Source organism: Talpa europaea (assembly GCF_964194135.1).
Source record: "Talpa europaea genome assembly, chromosome: 10".
Taxonomy (NCBI): Eukaryota; Metazoa; Chordata; class Mammalia; order Eulipotyphla; family Talpidae; genus Talpa; species Talpa europaea.
In genome coordinates this window covers 76,558,230-76,581,681 of record NC_140077.1, presented here as the reverse complement: position 1 = coordinate 76,581,681, position 23,452 = coordinate 76,558,230, and the positions used below count along the sequence as shown (strand labels likewise).

General features: G+C 54.0%; 1 protein-coding gene across 4 annotated transcripts in view; it reads right to left on the bottom strand.

The window, feature by feature from the left end:
- KIF21B (kinesin family member 21B) overlaps positions 1-10,105 on the bottom strand; it is a gene marked incomplete at both ends in the record, with an annotated part of 46,033 nt that extends 35,928 nt beyond the window's left edge. For all 4 annotated transcript variants that reach the window (XM_084244942.1, XM_084244943.1, XM_084244940.1 and 1 more), the window contains one exon: positions 10,065-10,105. In XM_084244942.1, the coding sequence (XP_084101068.1) occupies positions 10,065-10,105 (41 nt within the window). The remainder of the gene's footprint in view (positions 1-10,064) is intronic.
- Positions 10,106-23,452: the final 13,347 nt, after the last annotated feature.

Here is a 23,452-nt window from a genome sequence, read left to right as displayed (position 1 = left end):
CTGTCCCATCAGCAAGCTGGTCCCATCCCTGAGCTCCTAAATGACCTGGCCCCCAAATCTTTACCATTATTAGCTCCTAAGGGTACAGTCCCAGGCTCTTCCTGTTAGGGGGAAATGCCTCCATTGGCAGGACTGGACAACCCGGCCAACGAAAAGTCCCTGGTACCCTCGAGAAGAGGAAAGCCCAGGTAGAGTCTGATGAGACCAACTTGTTCCAGAAGCCTACACGGACCGGATGTCAACAGTTCGCTCTGAATCCTATATGGAGTATTCCAACGAAGCCAGCTAAAAATTGCTGCTTAGTTATTCTGCCCTTGATTTTATGCAAAAATAGGCAATATGGTTTAAAAGTAGATTTAGTTTGCAAACTTTTGCTATGCTGTTAAAAAAATTTGGGATCAAGGTTGAGAGAATTTGTTTTTACATAAGTTGAACCATTTTAAGATTTTTTTCCCTGTGATTTTTGACATATCTGCTGTCTTGTTCTGGCTAATGCCTCCAGATGTTTTCTTTCGGCTGGGACTGATGAACTGTTTTTCCAGGACTGGAGGACTTTTGCTTTCCACAATGGACACTACCTGGAGGGATTCGTTTTCTTTCAGACTGGAACCCTGGAAAATTTTCATCTGAGACTGTATCCCAGCATCCATATGTTTGATCTTCAGCACCATGGAAATGGTGGCAAAAAAATGAAAGGGGGGAATTGTTAGGGGGAAATGATGTCCTGAGTTAATCCCATACAGGCTTTGTGGACCCCACCCCCACTCCAGACTAAAGCCATCAAGACATTGGGAAAGACAAATCCCATCACCACCAAAGGGAGGGTGGCTGGGACCTGAGGGTGGAGTTGGGCAGCCAGGTTGGATATAAAAACCAAACACGTGGGCCTTGGGGTCGCTGGCTCGCGATTGCTCGCCTCCTGGCTTCACGGCTCCTGGCTGGCGGCCAACTCTGAGAGCGCCATTTTGGGATTCCTGATCGGCGGATTGGGTAGGACTCATTTAAAACTTTGTCTCCCACTTTTCTCCCAGAGCTGTACATTTCCTCATTTCCCCTTCCCTTGTAAATAAACCTTTTATTAACCTTTCACGTGTGCCTGCAGTAGAGCATTGATAAGTTCTTTTATGCGCGCGGGTGAGGACCCACAGTCAGGCACCCCGTTTTGTATCGGGGTTGCTCTACAACATTCCCATCTATTACCTCTACTCACTCAGAGGTAATAGGCTGTAATACTAAAATAACTAACCCAGAGCTATTGCAGAATCCTAGAAAATTCGCACAATTGTGGTGCATGGTCTGTGATTCCTGACTTGTTTTGCTGGCACCTGGTGCCCCATCACACCCTGCTTACTCAACTTCCCCAATTAGTAACCACAGCACTGAGGTGAAGCAAGATGGCCCTCTGTGCCTGGATGCTTTGCCGGTGTTAGGTCATGATGCTGTGTCACTTAGTACTAAGGTGGGTGGTTTTGCTCCTAATTTACAAATGAGGGCTCAGGGCCTCCCTGATGGTGAAAGGGGTTAAGTTGCAGTGCTATGAAGCTATCCATAGTGATTGCAGTTCAATCCCCAGCGGGCCAAGGAGCTGACCCACATGGCACAGCAGACCTCTCCTGTCTCGCCCGCTGCTCCCCTCAGCAGTGTATTTCAGTCAATCTGCCTGTTCTGCTCCCCACTCTGTCTCTGGTGAATCCTCTCACCCCCTGCACCTCTGGCCTGTACCCCAGTTCTTATATGCATAAATAAATCAATCAATCCTTTTTTTAAAAAAAAAATGAGGGCTCAGAGAAAAATCAAGTAACTCAGATCAAGGTTACACAGCTAGTAAGTATTAGGAAGACCACCTTTCCATCTGTCAGTTCTGAATATGCCCCCAGGAGAGCTCAGCAGAAGTAGCACCTGCCCAGCTGCCTGCTTGTGATCCGTCTGCACCAGGGGACCAGCAGGCTGGGAGAGCCCTTCTCACCAGTCCCCACCTCAAAGGCTTTGAGAAGAACCAGCCACCTAGCTAGAATCACCCCTCAAATCTAGTGTAATCTACAACAGGGAGGTTCCATGTTCCCTGCCCCACCTAATAAAGGGAGGAGCTGAGTGGGAGGGGACGCTGAAAGGACTTGGGAGAGAACACTTGGAGGCGCGTGGAGCAGAGAGACATGCAGAGAAGCTGTACTAGCTTCTTGGCCTCGGACTTGCACCAGGGACCTGGGGGACACGGAAGGAGACACTTGAAAGAGACGTGGGTGAGAGACCCGTGAGGAGGCTGACAATGGCAGCCAATATATTGACTGGTACTTTGATTTTGCCCCTTTCTTTCCAGACTTGTCTGGTCCCTTCTGTTCCTTTCCTATGGGTCCCCACCAGAAGGTACCTTAGACTTGTGGCCGGCTGTCAGGCCTCAGTGGCCTCGTTTTGGGTCAACTCTGTTTGGCTGGGCATTTGCTCATAAGGGGCTCGATAACTTTGGGAGTTCTGATGGAAACCATTATCATTTTCTCTCGCTCTATGCGATGCACACGAATTCGAATTAAAGTTCTTACACATGAAGAATATGCTTTGTCTTTATGCAGCAGATGGCAGAATCCATTTAGAGTATGCAAGTTGGAGGGGTCTTGGGGTGCCCCTCAGTATGTCCACTAACAAGGTTGTTATAGGGCAGCCCCGATACAAAACGGGGTGCCCCCCTAACAGGGTGACCAATGTAACTAATGTAACTTTAAAAAACGTTCTGGGGAGGAGCCAGGGGCATAGGCACATCTGCTTATTTCTTCTCCAGGACTCCCTAATGCCCTTCTGGAATTCTGAAAAGGAGACTCAAGAGGCTAGTGGGACAGCTCAGGGTTGGGGGAGCGGGGCGGGGGGGGGGGGGTGGGTCGGAAACTAAGCAGTGCGGAAGGTCATTGCCCTGTCTCTGTTGCTGTATCTAAACTTGCGAGAGAAAGCCAAGCTGTCCAGAATCCACACCCCTGTCCTCCTGGTGCCTAGTCCACAACAGGCATGCCTGTTCCAACCACAGGACATCATCCCAGACTGGAGAGACTGGGGCAAAGCTGTTGTAGTCTCTGCCTGGAAGGGGGTGTGGGGGAGGGGGGCACAGAGAGAAGCCCTATGACCTCTAGTAAGCTTAGCACATTGAGTCACTTAATCAGGCTGTGACCTGCCTGCTGGGACCAGCTCTTCCTCATTAGTGATAGAGCCAGATCAAAGGCGAACTCGGCTACAGCAGGAGGGATTTAGATAAGCTAGCAAAAAGAACTTCCTGCCTGCAAAGATTGTTAAGTCAGAGAGGAGAGCCTGGGAGCTGGAGTCTTCTTCCTCAGAGGTCAGTCATCACAGCACCTCTGGCCCTGGGGCTCATTCTCCATACCCAAGCCTCGGCTGATAAGGATAACTTTGAAAACTCTGTGTCAGGCTCATTTACATGCACAAACACATGTAATGTGCTATGACAGCCCTGTGGAACAAGGGGGGATTTCCCCCACTTAACCAGACTCAGATAGGTGAGGCTTACCTGCCCACCCACACCCCCTCTGATGGTGGAGGGGAAATGCAACCCTAACCTGCCTGTGCCCAGCCCTGCTCATCCACTGAACCCACCCTGCAGGGGCAGGAGAGGTCACATTAGAGAAAAATGATCCCCTCAGCGATCTCCCAGACTGATCTCCCCAACAGCTGCCAGCAGGCCAGAGCTGTCTGTTGGGGAAGGCTTTTTCCTATTCTGTAGTTAAAGCTGAGACCTGGAGCCGGCAAAGTGCAGAGCGGAGAACCCTGGAGGCCGCACCCCTGGCACAGGAAGACGGCTGTCCTCTGTGGCAGAAGCAGACGTCTGCCCCCACCTTTAATGAGCATTCTCTTCTCCTCCTCCCCTGGCAGCCCGCCAGTGCTGGGGAAGGTGGCTGGAAGCAAAATCCTGGTCTCTCAGGGGAGTCTGGCTCCCAGACACCCGGGGGCTTTGAGCTGACTTAGCCCAGAGAAGGCATCTTCCCACAGAGGCCAGACCTCTCTCAAAGAGGGGTGAGATCCATTCTGGGGTGATGGCCCTTTTAACCACTGGGGTACTGTGTGGGGAGGGTCTTGTGACCCTCCCACTGGACCTCCTTCTGGCCCTCAGGCCCTCTCTCAGCCCAACCCTCCTGAGGCTGCCCTCAGGGGGCTCTGAACCCCAAACAAGAAAGCTTTGTATGGTGGGGTCAAAGGCCATGGGTTTCTGAGGCCCTGGCAGACCTGGTGAAAGGGGTCTGTCAGTCCTTTCTGCCTGACTTCTGCCCCAGAACATGCTCTGAGAGAGCATGGGGAGGGACTGCAGATGCTTCCTGAAAGCCTTGGAAGACTCAGGGTGTCAACTAGGCATCTGGGGCTCAGGAATCTGACACCCCCCCTTCAGGGGGTATCCTTGATTTCTCTCCTTCAGCCCATGCCAGAGTCCTAGGCGCTGGCGTGGAGTAGTGCCCAGGGAAAGTCAGCTCAGCAGGAAAGGGCCCCTGGACCAGTGCCACACATGCCCCCAGGGATGAGGACTCAGCTGCTCTAGGGGCACCTTCCAGAATGGCTGAAACCAGGCACAGGGCACAAGCAGATGGGGGCTGAGAGGTTGGAAGCTGGGGAGCAGGATCCCAAGGAGCTGAGGGTCAGTGTCTGTACCAAGCTGCACACCCCAGGCTGTCCCAGTCAGCAATGAGTGGTCTGGGAACTTCCAGAGTCCCTGGCCTGACTCCTCCATCGCGGCCTGGGAAGAGGGAGGAGCCCGGCTCAGGGATGTGCTGCTCAGCTGTGCTCCAGCAGTGTCACTGTCATAAAGATCGCTGCCTCCCCACCCCCATCTCAGGGCATCTGGCAGGGGTTTCCCATGACCTCCCAGGAGACAGGAGACCCTGGGAGCGCCCAGAGCTGTGACGGCATCTGCATCTGGCAGGGACAGCTCAATGGGATGGGCCCTGGGGATGCTCCCTGCAGAGGAATGCAGAGCAACAGGCTGAGGCCTGGAGGGGCTGGCTGTGGGGGCGGTGGGCCTCTCTACCACCTGGGCCCTTGTCCCCAGCTCCCCCTGCAGACACTCCTCAGTGCACCTGAACTCTCGTCTCAGGTAGGAGCAGCCAGTCCAGAGAAAGGGTGGTGGCCTCTAGCTCAGCACGCACTCAGGAAGGCAGAGAGGCAAGGACCCGCGTACTCCCTCTTTTCCGTTCCTCGGGACTGCCAGAGATGACAGGGGTTCTCTGGAGACCAGGACGCTGCAGCCAACAGTGCTGCCTGCCATGTGCTTCACAGCCCCGCCCGCCAAGTCCCACTGCCCTCAGCCCCAAGGAAGGGACACCCAGGCCTGCCAGGCCAAGCTTGGCTCCCTCTTTTCAGCAGGGAACTGACCGACCCCCTTAGAACCTCCCCCCTCCCCATCTCCTCAACATGCTGCTGTGTCTAAAGGGCAAAATGAGACCCAGGACATCTGGAATTTTGCCATTTACAACTGGGGGATCGGGGAGTAGGGGTAAGAGCCAGAGCAGTGGCAGCTTCCCCCATAACCTCCTCCCCTAGAGAGAGGCAAGGAAGGAAAGAGTTCCCAAAACACAGGGGCAACAGCACAGATCTCGGCTAGCCCCATAGTGGGGACAAGTAGCCCCCTAAAGGGGAATCTGACTCCTCATCCCTCACTGCTCATTCCCAGGGCACCACGTATGTCTTCCCAAGAACTTTCCCATATTCAAGGTCATGGCCACTCAGGAAAGTAACTGAAGTAGCTGAGACATTAGCTCAGCGAAGAACTACTTAGCTGCTGAATCAGGAGGCAACTTACAGCAGAGTGAGGTGCATGTGTTTGGGGGCTACAGCGCCCTGGGTTCAAATTTAACTCCATTCACTGACCATGAGCATGCACCCATCTGTGCCATGGAGCCATCAGTTCCTCCAGAGGCTGCAGTGGGTCTAGCAGGGCAGTGTGGGCACCATGCCCGACCCAGAGTAGGTGTTTAGTGAACAGCGGCCTGCTAGCTCAGTTTCCTTTCCAACACAGACTGCTTTCTGAGATAGAAATAGATAGGTGGTATGTAGGTAGGTAGCTCGATAATAGAGATGAGATACATACGTACAAGGGCTGCCGTCTTCATTTTACCTAACAGTCACTGCAGTTTAAACCAGAGACACCTCTTTAAACCAGAGACACACTTTAAGTTAGGGTTTATTTTTAAGACATTCCATTCATACTCCATGTCTCAGGAGTCAACCCTTTAAGAATTAATGCCTCCCGGTGCATGCAAGCCACTGCTCTTCACAAACAAGCAAACCTCGGCAAGCCAGCTGCTCCCATTCTGCAGAGGGAAAACTGAGGTCTCAAAGGACAAACAGCTAAGGGGCCCTGGGCCCAGCCAGAGCATGAGCAGTGTCAGCACCAGCCCTGCGCTCTGCCCCCAGTGCTGTAAGAGTCAGGGTCCCAGGCTCCTGTCATCTCTGCCACTTCCCCATGCTCTGCCCCACCCCAATGCTCCTCTGGAGGTTTTTGAAAGCTGAGAACCAATCAGGCGGGCTGGGGGTGGGGGGTGGAGGGGGCCGGTTTCCGGGGGCCTGTGGTTACTCCACTCCACTTCCTTGTGATGACATAAGCCCTCTCTCTGCATCAGGAGGCCACCAAGCTCCTCAGGTCTCCACATGAGGTTACTTCTGGGGCTCAGTGTCCCTGTCTCTAAGCTCGACAGCATCAGGCACACGTGGCAAGGATGGCACTGCTGACCCTGGGCTCCATCAGTCCAGAGGGTGAGACTCTGGAGGCACCCCTGATCCTCACCCTCACTCAGTTTCTTCTGTCTCCTTAGTCTCTCTGTTCCAAGCCACCAATTCTCTTGATTCAAAATTCAGAAGATACTGATCAAGAAGAATTCAGAGTAGCCTGGAAGGAGGGAAACACCTGCAGCTAGAGAACCCAAGTGGGAGTAGCAGGGGTGCAACGGAACATGGTCCTTTGGGTCCCTGGCAGGTATACCCCTGTAGTGTCCACAGAGGAATGTGGGACTAGCCGAGCACCTCCCCTCCCCAGCAGACTGAAGGACAGAAGCTTAAGGAGGCCCAGCAGAGATAATGGGGGGAGGGGATTAGGCCACTCCAAGGGCTCATCTCAAAATAGGGACTCAGCTGGGGGCTGAAAGGGTCTTAAATAAACGGACCATGTGACTTGACTTCCCCAATGTCAACTTTGCCAGCTTACGTTTATTAGCAGCCCCCCTTCCCTCTCCTTGCATTAATCAGGCCTGTTTTTTCTGAAGCAGGTCACAGCTCAGCCTCGCCTCTCTCCAGCAATCCCCCCAGGTGGAGGCTGCCTCTAGGCCAGCTCCAGGCCCAGGGAGCTGAGCATCCTGATGGCAGGGCATTATGGATAAAGGACTCACAGGGCAGGCTAGAAAGCCAGCCTGGGATCTCCTCGAACAAAGGCAACTAACCTGGATTCAGGAACAGATACACCGGACTCCAGGGAGGCCTGGGATCTGCTCATACCTTGACCTTCTCCCTTATCCCATAGCCCCTGGCCCTGAGGCTTCCTCCTCTGACACTCCTGAGCACTGGCTTTCCCCACAGAGCTCTGCAGATGGCAGCTATGCTTCTTAGCTAGTGTCGCAGTTATTTCCCTCTCTCACTCTCTCTTTTACACACACACACACCCACATACACGCATGAACACACACACGCACGCATGTGACCCAGTCTGTCTCATTCCTGGCTTTCTTATCCCAACTCAGGTTTTGCCACAAGTTATTCTAATAGGAACTTAGAAAGCACTTCAGTTAGATACCAGAAAGGACTTCCAGAAAGTCAGAAAATACAGCTGAACCTGGCCGGAGACGTGGTAACTGACACTGGGCTAGGCGCCTAGCCATCCTAAATCCTCGGCCCTTTCCCACGATGCTCTGTTCTACTCCAGCCCACCACCCAGTTCTTTAGGTGGGATGAGTGATTTCTAGGGGTACCGTTGGGGAGGGGAGTAGGAGGAGATCCCAGAGCATGAAGAACTCTCCCCTACAGTCAGTGGCACCATCTGTTCCCATCCTAGTCCCAGTCTTGGGCCAGTCCTATGCCCAGCACTCTGATTAGGAGCTGGGTTCTGTCCAGGCATTGTCTGCCTTCCACGGCCGGCTGCCCATTGAGGTCTGGCGTGTGCCGGGCTGGGCGCTCACACTGCGGTGGGGGGCGGGGGTGGGGTGGGGAGGGAGAGCCAGGAGATCCTGGAAGCTCAGCTATTCTAAGGTTCAGATCTCCCACTCCTCACCTAGATCAGCAACTCCCAAGAGAGGAGTGGGGGCAGCCGGGTCCCACTAGGGCAATGTGAGTGGAAGCAGAGATGATGTCTTGTCATCCCGAAGAGCTGGGTGCAGTGGGCAGTCACAATGGCCCCTCTATGCAAGGGAAGCTTCTGATGGTGGTGGCAGGGAACACCAGCTTTCCCCCACTCCTCTACACAACGTGCCAGTCCACGGAGCTTTCCCACACCTCAGCATGCCCCAGCCCAGCTTGGGGAGCCCGGGAGTGGGGGGCTTTGTTTGGCTTTTCCCAGCAAGATGGAGGCCAAAGGAAGGCCCTCATGGGAGGGGAACCCCAAGCCTCCCCTCCCAGCCCAGGTTCACAGTGAGTGGGGGCCAGGGCTTCATTTCCCTTTTATGATGCATTCAGACTCCCTCAGTCTGCTGCAGATGTCATATTTACATTTCACACTCCCACCCCCACCCCGGTACCTCCCTCTCCCAACCTCCTCTGGATCCTACTGCAGTGTCAGCCCCAGCAGCAGCCTGGCCCCGCCCCAGCCAGCCCACCAGGCACCTGCAGGGCTCCTCTTTGTCTCTCAAGGCTGTTCCGGGCCAGCAAGGCTGTGTTTTATGATGCTGAGTGCAGCCTGGGGGCCATGGGTGCGAGGAACAGCGATCTCTCTCCCTTGACCCCAAAGCTGTGTCCACTCCTCCTCCCCAGCCCGCAGAGGGCTGGTCAGGTGGCCCTGGAGAAGCTGGTCCATAGTCATCTTTGACCTTATCTAGAGTGACTTTTCGGGACTCCTGGAATTTGGGTCATCTGTGACCAGGGGTCTAAAGACCTGACTCAGTCAGGGACCTTACCCTGGACCTATACCCGCTAATCTCCCCGCCCCCAAATCACACAGCGCGGAGTCAGAGATGGATGCTCCTGAGAGTGACCTCAGTCCCAGATGTTCCCACTAACAGACCCAACAGGCCCTCTCAAAGAGAACACCCAAAACCAACACAGGGAGAGGTGGTGTCACGGGTCTCTAGCCACAACAAAGGACCCAACTTCGCAGTGTTTCCTGCCCTGCACCTGAGTACCCCACCCAACAGAACCCCCATCCAAGTCCTCCCCCACCTCAGTTCTGTCAGGATATCATGTCAAGTCCCAGGTAAGTACCACGCAGCCCTCCCCTGCCAGGCTCCATCTGAGTGACAAGGGTGGCCCCCAGGTCACGCCCTCCCAGCTCACCGGCAGAACCTCCCTACACCTCCCCCTCTCCCCGAGTCTCATCTCCTTTCCGGACAGAGACCGCAGGGTTTTCTCGAAAAGCCGAAGCCTCTGACTCCCCAGGGAAGGCCAAGCTACCATCCCAGTTCTTTCTGCGCTGATCATTGTCTGCAGAAGCGGCCCCTGGAGCGGGTGGGCTGCCTTCCTAGCCCTCGGAACCACGAGCTCGGAACAGTCTGAGGCGCGTAGATGAGGGAATTACCCGCCCCCCAACACACACACACTTGCCCTTTTGAGACAGTAGCCCCACGGAGAGGCAAGAGGAAACGCACAGACGCTGTAGCCTGGGCCAGGGCTGGGTGTGAAATACCGGATTTCCTTGTTTATTCGATTTTCTGATCATTAAGGGCTCCCAAGAGGGACCCGAAATTACCACCCAAACAAAGCCCCCTTCCAGTAGCCCTCCGGGCGCCGCTCCCCGCGGCCGCGGGGCCATCGCGCAGCGCCCTCCAGCCAGCCCACGCCGGGCCCTTCTCGCGGGGTGCGGGCTCGAGCGCCCCCGGCCCCGCGCCACGCGAGACAAAGCCCGACCCCTCCGAGCGCCCCCACCCGCGGCCGCCGGTCCCTACCTGACGGCCACCTTGACGCAGCAGTCCCCCTGGCCGGCCATGGTCCTCGGGCGCTCGGGTCTGGGCGTGGATCAGGGGCGGGGGTCTGGGGGCCACTGTCCCGGGCAGAGGCAGCGGCTGCGGGAGGCGGGGACGCGGGCGCTGCTGGCGGAGGCTGCCAGGGCGACCGTAGGTGACATACTCGCGGGCGGCAGGCAGAGGGGTCACCCGCGGTCGGGGGAGGCCCCCCGGGGCTGGGCCCGCGCACCTCCTCGCGCCATCGGGCGGCGGCGCGGAGCTCTCTGACAGCGCGCGGCGGGACCCGCCACTCCCCACCGCGCGGCACACGCGCGCACACACCTCCCACCCTCGCCGCCACCTCCCGCCGCTGCACGAACAAAGGGGGCGGGGGCCGGCCCGGCCCTGGCCCGCCCCCGAGCCCCGCTGAGCCGCGCCGGACCCCGCCCCCCCGGAATCGCCCAATCGAAGGCCAAAGCCCGCAGCAGGGGCGGGACTTGAGCCTTTAAAGGGACCTCTTGGCCCGCGTCCACCCGCTGGCTGGGGCACTGTCGGGATGCGGGGAGTGGGCGGAGGAGGGTCGCGGACCCACGAGCTGACCGTGCCGGAGCCTCGGCCCCCAGAGCCGCAGAGCCTCGGCGTCCATGGGACCCCTTTTCAAAAATGAGGGAGCTGGGACAGGAAGAGGGGAACTACCCAAGGTCACCCGGGGAGCGGGTGGCTACCGTGGGTGAGAACCTAGGTCTCACTTCATAGCATCGCACAGCCACGAGCGCTTTGCATTTTGAAAGCCTGGAAAACGTCCCTTCTGCGTTTATTCCAGTGATCTGCCAACCTTTATTGAGGGAGGTTGGTTTTTTTTTTTAAGATTGATTTATGCAGACAACAGCTGGGGTACCGTCCAGGGGCGCTGGGGTGAGAGGATTCACTAGAGACAGAGTGGGGAACAGAACGGGCAGATCTACCGAAATACATTGCTCAGCGGGCGAGACAGGAGAGGTCTGCCTGGCCAATCGAGCTGGTGCTGCAGAGGCCGGGGATAGCGTCATAGGTTGCGTCTTAACCCTTGTGCCACCAGGGAGGCCCCAATTGAGGGAGATTTTACTAGAACTACAGATCCCTCCACCTCCAACCTGCTGCATTGTAAAACCATCTTTTGGTTGGTTCCTGGCTCCAGTCCTTCCAGACTCGCCCCTCCCTTCTGCTAGACCACTGTGGCCCCACTGACCTTTATGACCTAACGAAGACCCTCTGCTAGGCCTGGCTCTTACTTTGCTTGTTGTGGACTTGGGGGCAGAGGGTCAGTGTGGGTGGCCTGAGCTGTCCCAAGAGGAGGGAACAAAGGGGGCACTGGTCTTAGCCCCTGGGTAGAGGCTGGGGATGAGTTGGGTGGACAGGGGAGAGGAGTGCAGCAGATTTATCTGGATGTAAAGGACCAGGGGAGCCCTGGAGACTTTAAACACAGGGTAGTGATGGGGGAGACTGACTGGAAAGTCACCAATCCCTTCCTAGTCAATCTCCCCTCCTCTGAGCCCAGATGCCTACTCCTTACCCCTCCAATCCCCATCATTGGTGCCCTTTGTAGGCCCCTCACCAGATGCTGTCCCCTCCCTCACTTCCACCAGCTCCCTTCCCTGGAAAGAGCCCCAGATGTGGATAACACTCTCTGGGGGAAGGGAGGAAGGGGAGTCTGACTCCAATCCTCTTGCATCACCCTCAGATGATGAAACCATGTCAGAGATTTTGGCAAGGGTATGGGATAGGGCCTGGGGATGCATCTGCTGATGCCATCTTCCACCCTTTCCTCCCCCACCCCACACTTAACAGCCCTGTCCAGTTGTCCAGCTGCCCAGATCCCTATCTGTTAAGATAGAACCAAAAACAAAGATAATTTCAAGGGCACATCAACACCTCCCTCCTCCCCATCCTAATTGAAAACTGGAGCACCACCAGCAGTGCCCCAAGGGTAGGGTTGTGGAAGGAGGAGGTCCTGGTGGAATCCCACACCTTTTACTAGCATGTGAACCATGAGGATGCTCTCTGGGGCCAGTGGGGACCCTCCCAGAGCAGAAGGTCATAAGAGTGTTGACTTAGATCACCGACATTCTGTCCCCAGAGGGAGGAAACTCACATTTACGGACCATCTGCATGAACAAGGTACTTTATTTGCCTGTTCTCCTTCATTCTCATAACCTGCTGAGTTAAGCTTCTTGATATTGCTTTAGTTTTTCACATGGGGAAGCTGAGTTTCACTCTGCATGTAAGCATATAAGCCACAAACACAGGATTGGAAGAGTCTGGTCCCAGGTTCCCCAGGTCACTTCCAAGCCACTGCCCAGGAGGGAGCTGGACTGGCCCAGCCCGCCCAGATATAATGCTTTCCGCAAAGTTGCTTTCCTGCCACCACACTGAACTTCTCTGGGTCCCCCGACTCTCAGATCCCCTCTGACTTCTGAGAATATGTAACCGGCCTGACTTCCTGCTGGGAAGTGGTACCAGAGCGCTACCTGCCCCCTGTGCCAGGGTGTCAAGCCAGGAGGAGCAGGGAGACCCTTGGGCTGGTCCCCTACGCCAGCACCTCAGCAACTCCCTCCTGGGCCAGAGAGCAGCAGGACAGTGAGGTGTCTGAACCCTGACTCCTGGTGGTGCTGCCCAGTGGTGAGGGAGTACGACACAGAGGTCAGATGAGGGTCCAGAGGGGAGGAAAGAGGCCGCAACCACAGTATGGGAAGATTTGGGTTACTGGGTCAGAGGAAGCCTAGGACAGCCCTGCCCTTGCTGTAGTCTCTGTCCAGCTCCCACACACCCACTGCTTCCTCTCTCTGGAGTGTTCCCACTCCTTCTGCCTTCTCCCAGCTGCTCTTTTTTTCTTCCCTCTTTCCCAAACCCTGAATTTCTCCTGATGCACTGCCTCTATGCCTATCTCCCCCATAATCAAACCTTTCCTCTTTGCCTGATAGAAAATGCACACCGCCCCCACCCAATGCGCATGCACACACACACACTACCCCATTCGGCCCTGACCCCCTCATGGACGCTTGAGCCCAGCTCTTGTCCTGATTAAGGCCCTCCCTCCCACCCCAGGCATCTTGGGTCCTCCATCATCTCCCCGACAGGCGCTGTGGGCGTCTGGGCAGATGGGAGCCTGGGGGAGTGGTGGGGGGCTCCTCTCCAAGGCAGGAAGCTCCCACACTACTGTAGTTAAAATACTCCAGCAGCAACTTGGGATAGCCATCTGGCCCGGCTGTCTCAGACACACCCCAGTTCACAGTAGCAACCCTGAGAAAGAAAACCCCCAAGTGGTGCCTGTATGACCTGAGCTGGAATCCTCTCCACTTTTATCCCTTTTAGGGTGAGCACTGGGCATTGGCATTTGCCAAAGCTGTCTGACAGTGACGGAAAACTCTGGGGGGTGGGAGGTACAGAGTCCTGGACCTCAGTCTTAACCCCCAGCCTCAGCCCAAAAGCTGTGCTGGGTTCCTTGGGAGAGGGTGAGCCAGCCACTGCCTTCAATGCCTGCCTGGAGACAGAGCCCAGGTCTCCTGCCAGCAGGAGCTCAGACGCCCAGAGAGGGTCCCTTGGGATACAGACTCGGAGATCTTAGCTCAGATGCCGGCTCAGCCTGACTTCCTCTGTTACAGGAGAAGACAGACTTAGTTACAGAATTTGTTAAAAATAGCAAGGAAGAAAGAGAACTGCTATGGATTATAAACACCCCATCAGTCCTCAAAAAAATAAAAGCCAGTAAACTATTCTTGGTTTCCAATGTTAGTGAGGGTTTAATTAATACTCCATATACCTTCAAACATGGAATCATGATCTACCCTTCTACTGTGCAATACTTTCTATACAGCATTAGGTCCAAAGGCAGGACAGGTGTGGGCAGTTCTCAATGCCACAGAATCTGAGAGCTGGAAAGACCCCCCCCCCCAAGATCATCTAGTCTAATGGCTAGACAAGGTGAAGACACAGAGGCCAGAGCAGTAGAGGCTTGTCCAGAGTTGCCGGCAAGCTCGGGGCTGAGCAGGGATTAAAAGCTCAGTCCCTGTTATTCCCTGGAGTGGAGCAGCTCCCACAACTGCACATAGAACCCGAAGACTACACATCTGAGTTGGGGCTAAAGGCAAACATATGATTCAGATTATAGTCAAGTCTATACAGAATAACAAAAGATAAATCAGAGGCCAAATATGGGACCTAGGTTCAAATCCCAGCTCTGTCACTTGCTTGCTATGTGACTCTGGGCAAGCATTCCAACTGCTAGGGAGAGAAAGTCTTGGGGATGAGTGTGAATGAGGTGCAGGGCAGTTGGAGGTGAAGTTTGCCTGGCCTGAGTGTTGCATGGAGGTGAGGGGGAGCCAGTTGGGTGGGACCTTGGGAGCCAGGATGTTTGTGGGGGCAGGAAGGAGCCTGCTGGGTGCCTCTTGTACGCAAGCCTCCTGGCCCTAGCCTTGGTCCCTGTGGGCTGTGGGGAGAGGGTGCTGGCTTGCACTTTACACACCCATGGGCTACACTATGCCAATGGCGTCATGCACGTTTTCTCATTTAACCCTCACAACAACCTGTGAGGTAAATACATTTATTGTCCCCACTTTGCAGAAAAGGATATAGGCTCAGAGGTCACTTAGCTAGGAGAGTGGTCATTAGTGCTGCTCAGCGGATATTTCTGCCTCTGCCCCTGGCATTAGATCCGACTGCATGTCTTCACGTGGATGCAACAGTGGCCACGTGACTTCCTTTGACCAATGACTCTCGTCAGCTGTGGCCACGTGACTTCCTTTGACCAATGAAATGTGGGCGCAACTGACCTTTACAAAGCTTTATGAGCCACTGACACCCTTACACAGATGGAGAAAAACACTCTGAGCCAGTGACTCCACTGCCTGATGCCCTGGGGGGTTGATTTGTGTGTGTGTGTGGGGGGGGGCAGATAGGGGCAGAGTGGAGCCACCATGGGACTTTCAGTGAGGGAACTCTGGTCAGTCTGGTTCCTTTTGCTCTTCACTATGTCTGTGGCTCCCACCCGTGCTCCAGTCCTTCCTCCTCCCTTTGTCTATCAAGTGTATGGCTCTAGCTTCAACAAAAGGCGAGGTTCTGTTTCTACATGGCAGCTTCCACTTGTCCTCCAGTCTCTGCTGAGCAGGCCAGCAGCCTCTTGTGCTGCGTGGCTCCTGCTTGCTTCCCTGAGTGGACGGCCACCATTTTGCCATGTGTGGCTTCAGCTTGGACTCCAGTCTCTGTACAGTGGATGCCCTCTGGGGTAGGACATGCTGGCCAATGCATATTTTCTCTCTCCAGTCTCCCTATTCTCACTCTCTGTGTTAACCCTTTTTATTTCTCTCCATGTGTCTGTTTTTGGTGGTGGCCTGCATTAAATGTGCAGGTGAGGGCTCCACTGGGTCAGCCCCTCTCTCTCAGGTTTGCCCCATTTGAACACCTCATGTTATTTATAGAGCATAAGTGAGAAATAAACTTTTGTGTCAAGCTACTGGAATTTGATGCTTTTATGTTACCATGGCATAGTCTACCCACTGGGTAGACATCGAGAATAGGGGGTGGAGCCAGAATTCATAGTCCTGGTTTGTGAGGATGCCACAGCCCAGGGTTCTAGCTGCCTCTCTCAGACACACAGAAGTCCTTGTTGGTTTCTGATCTCCTGGGCTACTTGGAGGCCCATGGAGTAGGCAGCCTCTCTGCTGGCATCTTCTTCTGCACCCCCACCCCGTGATTTGACTAAGATTTTTCCATGTTTTCATATTGCTGGGTCCTGAGGATTGACTCAAGAAGCAGGAGTTTGTATTAACTATTTGGGGCCTGAGTGTTTTCTGGCTGGCTGTGTTGTCCTATCCCTCAGGGCTTCTCAGGAGCCACTCTGAGAGTAATTAGAAAAATTCCAAGGGCCTTTTCTGCTAATGCCATCACCTGCCTAGGATGGGGGTCAGGACATACCTGTGTGTACCCCCAGCTTACAGATGGACCCTATTCAAGTCGCCATTTCCCTTGGGGCTCAGTTATTGCTCTGAGAAACAGTCACTACAATGGTTTAGGATTATGACTTGGAGGTCTTAGAGGAAGTTCATTTTGGATTGTAGATCTGAATTACAGTCTAGGTAATACCATCATGAGCACTGCACTGGACATTGTGCTGAGAGATCCCACTTGCTACCGCTCTGGAGTGCGCACAACCACCTCCCAGATGGAACCAGTGATCCCAGTGATCCCCCATGAAGCAAAGAGGATCAAGTGTTGCCCAAGGTCACACTACAAGCGGTGGACAGTTTGAACACAAGGAGGCTGATTTCCTGTTTCATCCTGTGTTGGATTACAGAGAAGGAAAAGGGCTGATCCAGGGCCTGGTCTCTTTGGAAATGAGAAAGTGAACAGGTGCCCTGAGAAGTTACCTGCTTCAATGTCCACACAGACACTCACACACAAATGTTCACAGCAGCTTTATTTGTTGTGGCCCCAACCTGGAAAAAACCCAGATGTCCAGTAAAAGACAAATGGATAAATTAGTCTACCCTACAATGGAATACTATTTAGCAATGAAAAAGAATGAACTATCAATACATGATACAATGTGGGTGAACCTCAGAATAATTATGCTGTGTGAAAGAAGCCAGATAAAACAGCACATGCTGTCTAATTCAGTTATACAAAATCCTAGAAAATGCAAACCAATCTACAGTGTCAGAAAGCAGATCAGTGGCTACCTGGTGGGGCAGAAAGTGCTGGTAGGGGAGGTGCGAGCAGGAAAGGCAGGGAACACAGTTGGGAGGGGAGAGGAAGGGATAATTAGCAAGCAGGAAGTAATTTGGCAGTTGGTATGTAGATGCGGAGTGATATATAACTTTAAAAATGAAGCAAGTGGTGTACTTTGACAATACGTGATTTATTGTATGTTAATTATACCTCAATAAAATGGTTTGCTCTAACTTCTTTGTTTAAACACAGGTGCAGGTGACTTGTCCTGGCTATCAGGGACAGTTAACTGGAGTGTTGGCCACTTGAAGGGCAGTTGTTCCCTCACCCTGCCCCATAAGACCCATGAGGGGGGACAGAGGCAGGAACTGGAGAACACAAGAGGGAAAAGTGGGCATATCACCAAAGGATGGGGAGGTCATAGAGGAGGGAACAGGGGGCCAGTCTGGAAAAGCCAGAGAAGAGAGGAATAAAGAGATGAAGTCCCAGGCCTGGGGGCAGGGAGAGAAGAGAAAAGGGCAAGGGAGCCTGCGGAGACCTGGTGGCCAGGGGGCCTCCCAGCTAGTTCTAGCCTGGGCCCCATAAAGCCATCTCCTCTGCTTCAGAGGCTACCCTGCCCAGTCCTTCCTTAAGAGGAGTTCCACAGCTCCTAGGTCAGTGGCACAGTGGAGTGTGCCTGGCTCTGCCACTCCCCTACCCCCACCACCGTACCTTGAGTGAAATGGCCCACTCTGGCGCAGGTCAGGTTTCACAAGCTGGTGGGGTTTGGGTTTTGAAACATGTGCCAGTTTTGAAAACATTCCAATGAGAACTGAACCCCACACTGCCGTTGGGAGCAAGCAGAGGAGCGAAGGGACCCTGCAAGTCATGAAAGATGGGGCAGCAGATGGTCTCACCTGGGAAGAGCTTCACTTCTAATCTCTACTTTGTAGCTTCAGATTGTTGATTACTGCTCCTGCTCTGGCCTGACTATGCCACCTCCTGATCGCCGCTCCTGCCTCCAGCAAGGCTGCCTTTAAGATCGGTCTGCCACTGCTTGTCTCTAGCACCACCTCCTAATTGGCACCGATGGTCTGTGCCAGTGTTGTTGCTAAGAGCTGTCCACCCCGCCTGATCCTTGGCACTGCCTCCTGTCTGCCGCTACCTGATCCTCTGGCACTGCCTCCTGATCAGCGTGCCACTGGCCTTTGCCTGCACCACCTCTGGACCTGTCTCCTGTTGCTTTTGCCTCCACCGCCCAGCCTGACCTCTACATCCTGGCTGCTGGCTGCTGCAGGGCTCCCTCCCCACACCACCTGTGATCACTTCCAGCTGCCACCGTGAGTTCGGTCTTGGCCCACCATTTACATTGTGCCACCAGCTCCAGGCTCTCACTGAAGGGACACCACCATCTTTCCCAAGCAGATTTTGGTTTGGATAACTGTACACTGCAGACTCTATCTGGAGTAGGATGGACAGCCATTTGTGGTCTTAGAAGCTTTCCATTTTTTATCTCTCCCAATTTCCCCCTTGTAAGTAAAACCTGTTGCTGTTACACTCTGAGTGAGTCCTCTCGTGATTGTGAGTGCACTGGTGAGGACCCACGAACCATGACGTCCCCAGGTTTGCACAGTTTTACTTTCCCCGATTAAGTTAACAAATCAGCCCCACCCTGCCTAGAGCTATTGATTTCCAGTCCCCAAGGATGCATCATTTCCTGGGATTTTAATAGCTATTTGCCTCAGCCAGACCCTGCCTAGCAAACTGCTGGCAAATGAGCTTTTAACACTTTAAAAATAGGAGATGGGGGAGGGGGTGCGGATTGGAGACTAGAGAGGGAGGTGGTGGTGGTGGTGAGAATCACACAAGATTAACCTCGAAAGTGCCAGCAATTCAGAAATGCCACCAGATTGAGGATTTTGTGGCACAGTAAGTAATGCCAGGCAGTGTGTGTGGGATCTTGTGGGTGAGCTCAGGAGGGCTTCAAAGGCCCTTTGACAAATGACAGTTTATGCATTGGCCTGAGGTGAAATAATCTCTGACATATTTAATCTGTATCCATTCCCCACCCCCAAATTTCCTGTCACTTGTATGAGTTGACAAAGGGGACATTTGCCTTGAGGAGAATTTGGATGGGATTGGTGAAGATGCTGAGAAGCATAAAAAGAACTTTCTTTTTCTTTTTAATTTCCAGACTAGGTTGGAGGATCCAAAAAAAAGGTCAGAACCGGGTGGAGCAAAGAATTTTAAGTCATAACCAAAATTAGAAGAGAGGGAGAGGCCCATAATCCATCCATCCTCCATCTCCCTCCCCCACTGTCTGCCCCACCCCCAGACTGAGGGCAGCCCTTAGGCTGGCAGAAGAGAGAGAGAAGGGCCCCCAGGCCTTGGAGGAGATCAAACCCCAAGATGACGGAACCAGACACGGGATGCGGTGGAGACACCATCAGCCTCTGAGAGTGGCTGGTGGGGGCAAGGGTGGCCCTTGGGTGGCAGGGTCAGTGGGGATCCCAGTTAGAGTAGATTATAATAGTAAATGGTTAAATGTTACAAAATTGCCATTTTGTAGACGAAAGGGGTAGGATGGGGCAATCTCAAATGAGTCAGCTAATACTCATTGCTTATTGGTTTACTAGGTTTAGTCTCCAGAAATCGCCTCCTTCTTTCCTACTCTCCCTCCCTCTTTCCCTTTCTTTCTTCCTTGCTGGGGGTGCAAAGGTGATAAAGATCTGTCCCTGCGTGCCCTTCAGACACTCAGTGCATTCTTGGAAAAAGCAAATTGTAAGCTCTTAATTATGACGCAGTGTGACAAATGTCAGGACACACGAGTGGAAGGAAGGAGCATGTCCCTTTACTGGGCCTTCACAGAAGACTTCTGGGGTACCAGCTGGCCGAGAAGGGACAAGTTGCTGGGTTGGACAGAGGCACTGCAGGGGTGAGGGGAGGCTGTGAAGGAAAAGGGGGTTGTTGAGTTGCGTGTGGCTGGGCTAGACCTTGGCAGGGTGTGGAAGGGCCCCCCTATCAGTGGGATGGGGATTGCGCACAGGGGCATTGTCATGTGATCTCACAACAGAGGAAGAAATAAGCTAGGAGGCGTGTCGGGGCTTTCGCTGGCCACCTGGCTCACTCCCCGTGACCCCGTGATGTTGGCTGATCCACTTATCCTTTCTGAGCCCGTGTTCTCATCAAGGACTGGGGTGAAAGTGCCACCTCTTTTATACATGGTGCACGGAGCCTGACGAGGCATTGCCGTTCAGGCCTCCAATGGACTTGACTGGACTGCAGGCATTTTAGCTACCACTGTCCCACAGGAGAGGACAGCAGCACAGAGACACTTCCCTCGCCACACACACCATGTAGCCTTTGTGAAGATTGACTGAGAGAAACTAGGTTTCCTCCTGGCTCCCTTCAGTGACTCAGTGACCTTGGAAGGCTGTGGCCCTGGATCTTGACTTCCTTTGTCACCACTCGGGGGTCAGTCCCCCCTCCTCTGAGCCTTCCAGTTCCAGTGTCTGTACCCCAAAGTACTGCTTTGTCTTTTCCGTTGGTGTTCAATACCAGGATTCTGATGTTGCCCCATGTGTTGAGAGCAAATTTCCCTTTGAAGCACTTCTGTGCCTGGTTTTCTAAGCTGGAATTTAAGTTCCACTTAGGGGCACACTTGGATGGCAGAGGAGGAAGAAGCAATGGCGGGAGAAGCTTGGGGACGCATCCTAGGGCCAGTCACCAGCTGGCTGCAGCAGTAGGACTGGTGGCCGGTCCCATAGTGGTCAGCCCCCAGTCAGGCGTGACATGTTGCCCAGATCAGATGCTAGAAGAACAGGGGCAAGACTGTGAAACAAGTCTTGGGGGTCAAGGGCCGCTCCATGTTGGCAGTGCCTCTGCGGTGACCTGGGGAAGGAGCTGGCCTCGACGTACATGGCTGTCAGTGGAGGCTTTGGTTTGGACTGCTGGACACTGCGGACATGCTGGGTCAGACAGATGGCCATTCGTGACCATACAAACTTTTCTTTTCCCTTATCTCTCCCACCCCCTTGTAAATAAGCCCTTTTGTTGTTACGCTGAGTCTGAGTCCTGTCTTGCAATTGTAGGCACACAGGTGTGGACCCACGAACTGTGATTTTCCCCAGGTTTTACAGTTTCAAATGTACAGAAGGAAAAGCCAAAGCTTAAGATGATTTTGTGAACTGCCTGGTGTCACAGCGGAAAGGTAGGGGGATGGGGTTCAGAGGCTGCTGAGCTCTGAAACCCTTACAGGGAGCACCACGCCCCTCCTTCAGCGACCCCTCAGCCCATCTGGGAAGGCTCAGCAGGAATGGGCCCCACCCTCTTCTGTGGTCCAAAATGCTCCTCCCTGCTCCACACCTTCCTGCTGGGAGGGCTTCCTCAGTCCCAAGGCCTGACATATGGCTTTGTGCCCACTGCCTCCCACCAGAGACACCCAGCCCCTTCTGGCAGATCCTCCACCCAGCAGCTGGGCCCCAAATCTGCAGGGAACTGGCAGGGAGAAGAAAGGGGACCAGGAGACACTATCCTTGGCCAGTGCCCCCAGGCTACAGAAGGCGGCTCCCCCAACTCCTACCGGGACACAGTCGTCAGCTGGTCCTGCTGAGAAGGGCCTGTCACCCTAGTCCCCTCCCTCCCACCTGGGCCGGAAGCCTTCCACAGGCTTTATCTGAGTGGTCTGCAGCCTGTATGGAGAAACCCAGCCGTTACCTCTGCTCAGTAGGGATAGAAGCAAGATTTTGTGCACTGGGAGAAATGACATCTTCTGTGCTACACAGCAAATGGCCCAAAGTTGTCAAAAGGGTGAGCGTTACTAGGTAGGAAAGTGCCTGGTATCCGTGTGCTCGTGTCAGTCTGCTGGGCAGACAGACACAGGCCCAAACAGTGTGGGACCTGAGGATGTGGACGCCAAGCTCACTAGCTGGGGAACTGCCGTCTGGCCCCAGGCAGGTTACCCACCGTCCTTTAGTCATCTTTGCACAATAAGGATGAGCCTTTTTAAGAGAGTTAAATAACTAATATACGTGGTCAGCCCCCAGGCATGTAGGCGACTTGTGACAGACCTGCAGCAACTGGCCATCTTCACGGGGCAGGTATTAATATAACATGCTCACGGCCCCCTTGTAAATGAACACCCCGGTTTACAGACATTCACACATGGGCCACTCTATTTGATCTTCCCAGTCACCCGATGGGATGAGTTCTTTTATAGGCCCTTAAAGATGAGTTCATTGATTTGGAGACAGATGAGGCAGCTATGTGTGGGCAGAGGTGTGGAGTTCGAGCTTGTTCTGTCTGGAGTGCTCCCCCCTTCTACCTGCCCCCCTCTTCTCCTCTGGCCTGGGCCAACAGCAGGGCTCACACTTAGCATTTGTTGCATTTATTTACCAGTTCTCAAACCACTACTCTGTGCTGAACAGTGCTTGGATCGCAAGGGTAACTTCAAACAAGGTGAACTTGCTCCTGTTCCACAGAGCTGAGCATGTGGTGAAGGCCAAAATAAATAAGCAGTTACAATGTGGCTGTGCTCCCCACTGTGATGGTCATACACAGAGTACCAGGTTGCTGGGCTGGCCAGCACTGGGGGTGCTTTCAGGAAAGGTGCCCTGCAGGGAGTAACAGCACAGCTCTGATTGCAAAGATGGCTGGAGCTGGGTCAGGTGGAGTAAAGAGTGAGAACAGCACCTCTGGAGGCTGGAGCAGCCTCCTCTGACTGGGGCTGCAGGATTGAGGGGCATAATAGGGGAGCAGCTCCAGGGCTGGAGGTGGGGCAGGTTTATAAGCAGCGCAAGGCTTTTCTACAATATTCCAAAGGCTTGGGGGTGCCTTAGAAGACTTTAAGTGAGGGACTAAGAAAATAGGTTTCTCTTTTAGAAAGGCCAGAGACACACTGGAAGGAAGAGAAGAGAGGAGATTGGGAGGCCAGCTTGGAGGCTCAAAAATGAGGTCCAACCTAGCGGGAAAGTAGGTATGAGGGTCAAGGGGAAACGGGTTTGAGAACTACTCAGTGGAGGGAGAAGTAGGAGTCCTGGAGAACTCCGCGACTTCGGGTTTAAGTAAGGCCTGGGGTTCCCAAGCTCAGCAGCAGCAAGGCATAGCGGGCTGTGGACAAGCTAAGTTTTAGGCATCAGTCAGAGATATAAGTGGAGTGGGCCCGAAGCAGCAGGATACAGAGATCAGGAGTTTAGAAGAGATTTGGACTGGCAATGCGGATTTGGGGATTTTTAACACATAGATGCAACTCGGGTATGAATGGGTGGCATCATCCCGGAAGATGGAAAGGGATCGAGGGAGGAAGAAAGATCAAAGAAGAGTCCCAAACCCCAGAGGGAGGACGCCAGGGGAGAACACACAAGAAAGCTTCACGGTGGAGCACTTGGAAACAGAAGGGAGACAGGAGAGCTGAGAGGAGCAGGCATTTGAGGGAGGATGCTGTTGCTGCCTAGAGATCAAGATGAGGATGTAAAGGGGTTCCCCTGGAGCAGCAACAAGGTTGGTAGTGACATTGGTGCACATGGCTTCGGGGATGGGGTGAAGCCAAAGGCAGACTGCCTGGGTGAGAAATGGGAAGTAGAAATAACAATGCCAGCAAAGAGACAAGCAAGTAAGAAGTTTGGTGTTCACTCATAGGGGCCTCCCTGGTGGCGCAAGGGGTTAAGATGCAGCCTATGAAGCTGTCCGCAGCCTCTGCAGCACGAGTTCCA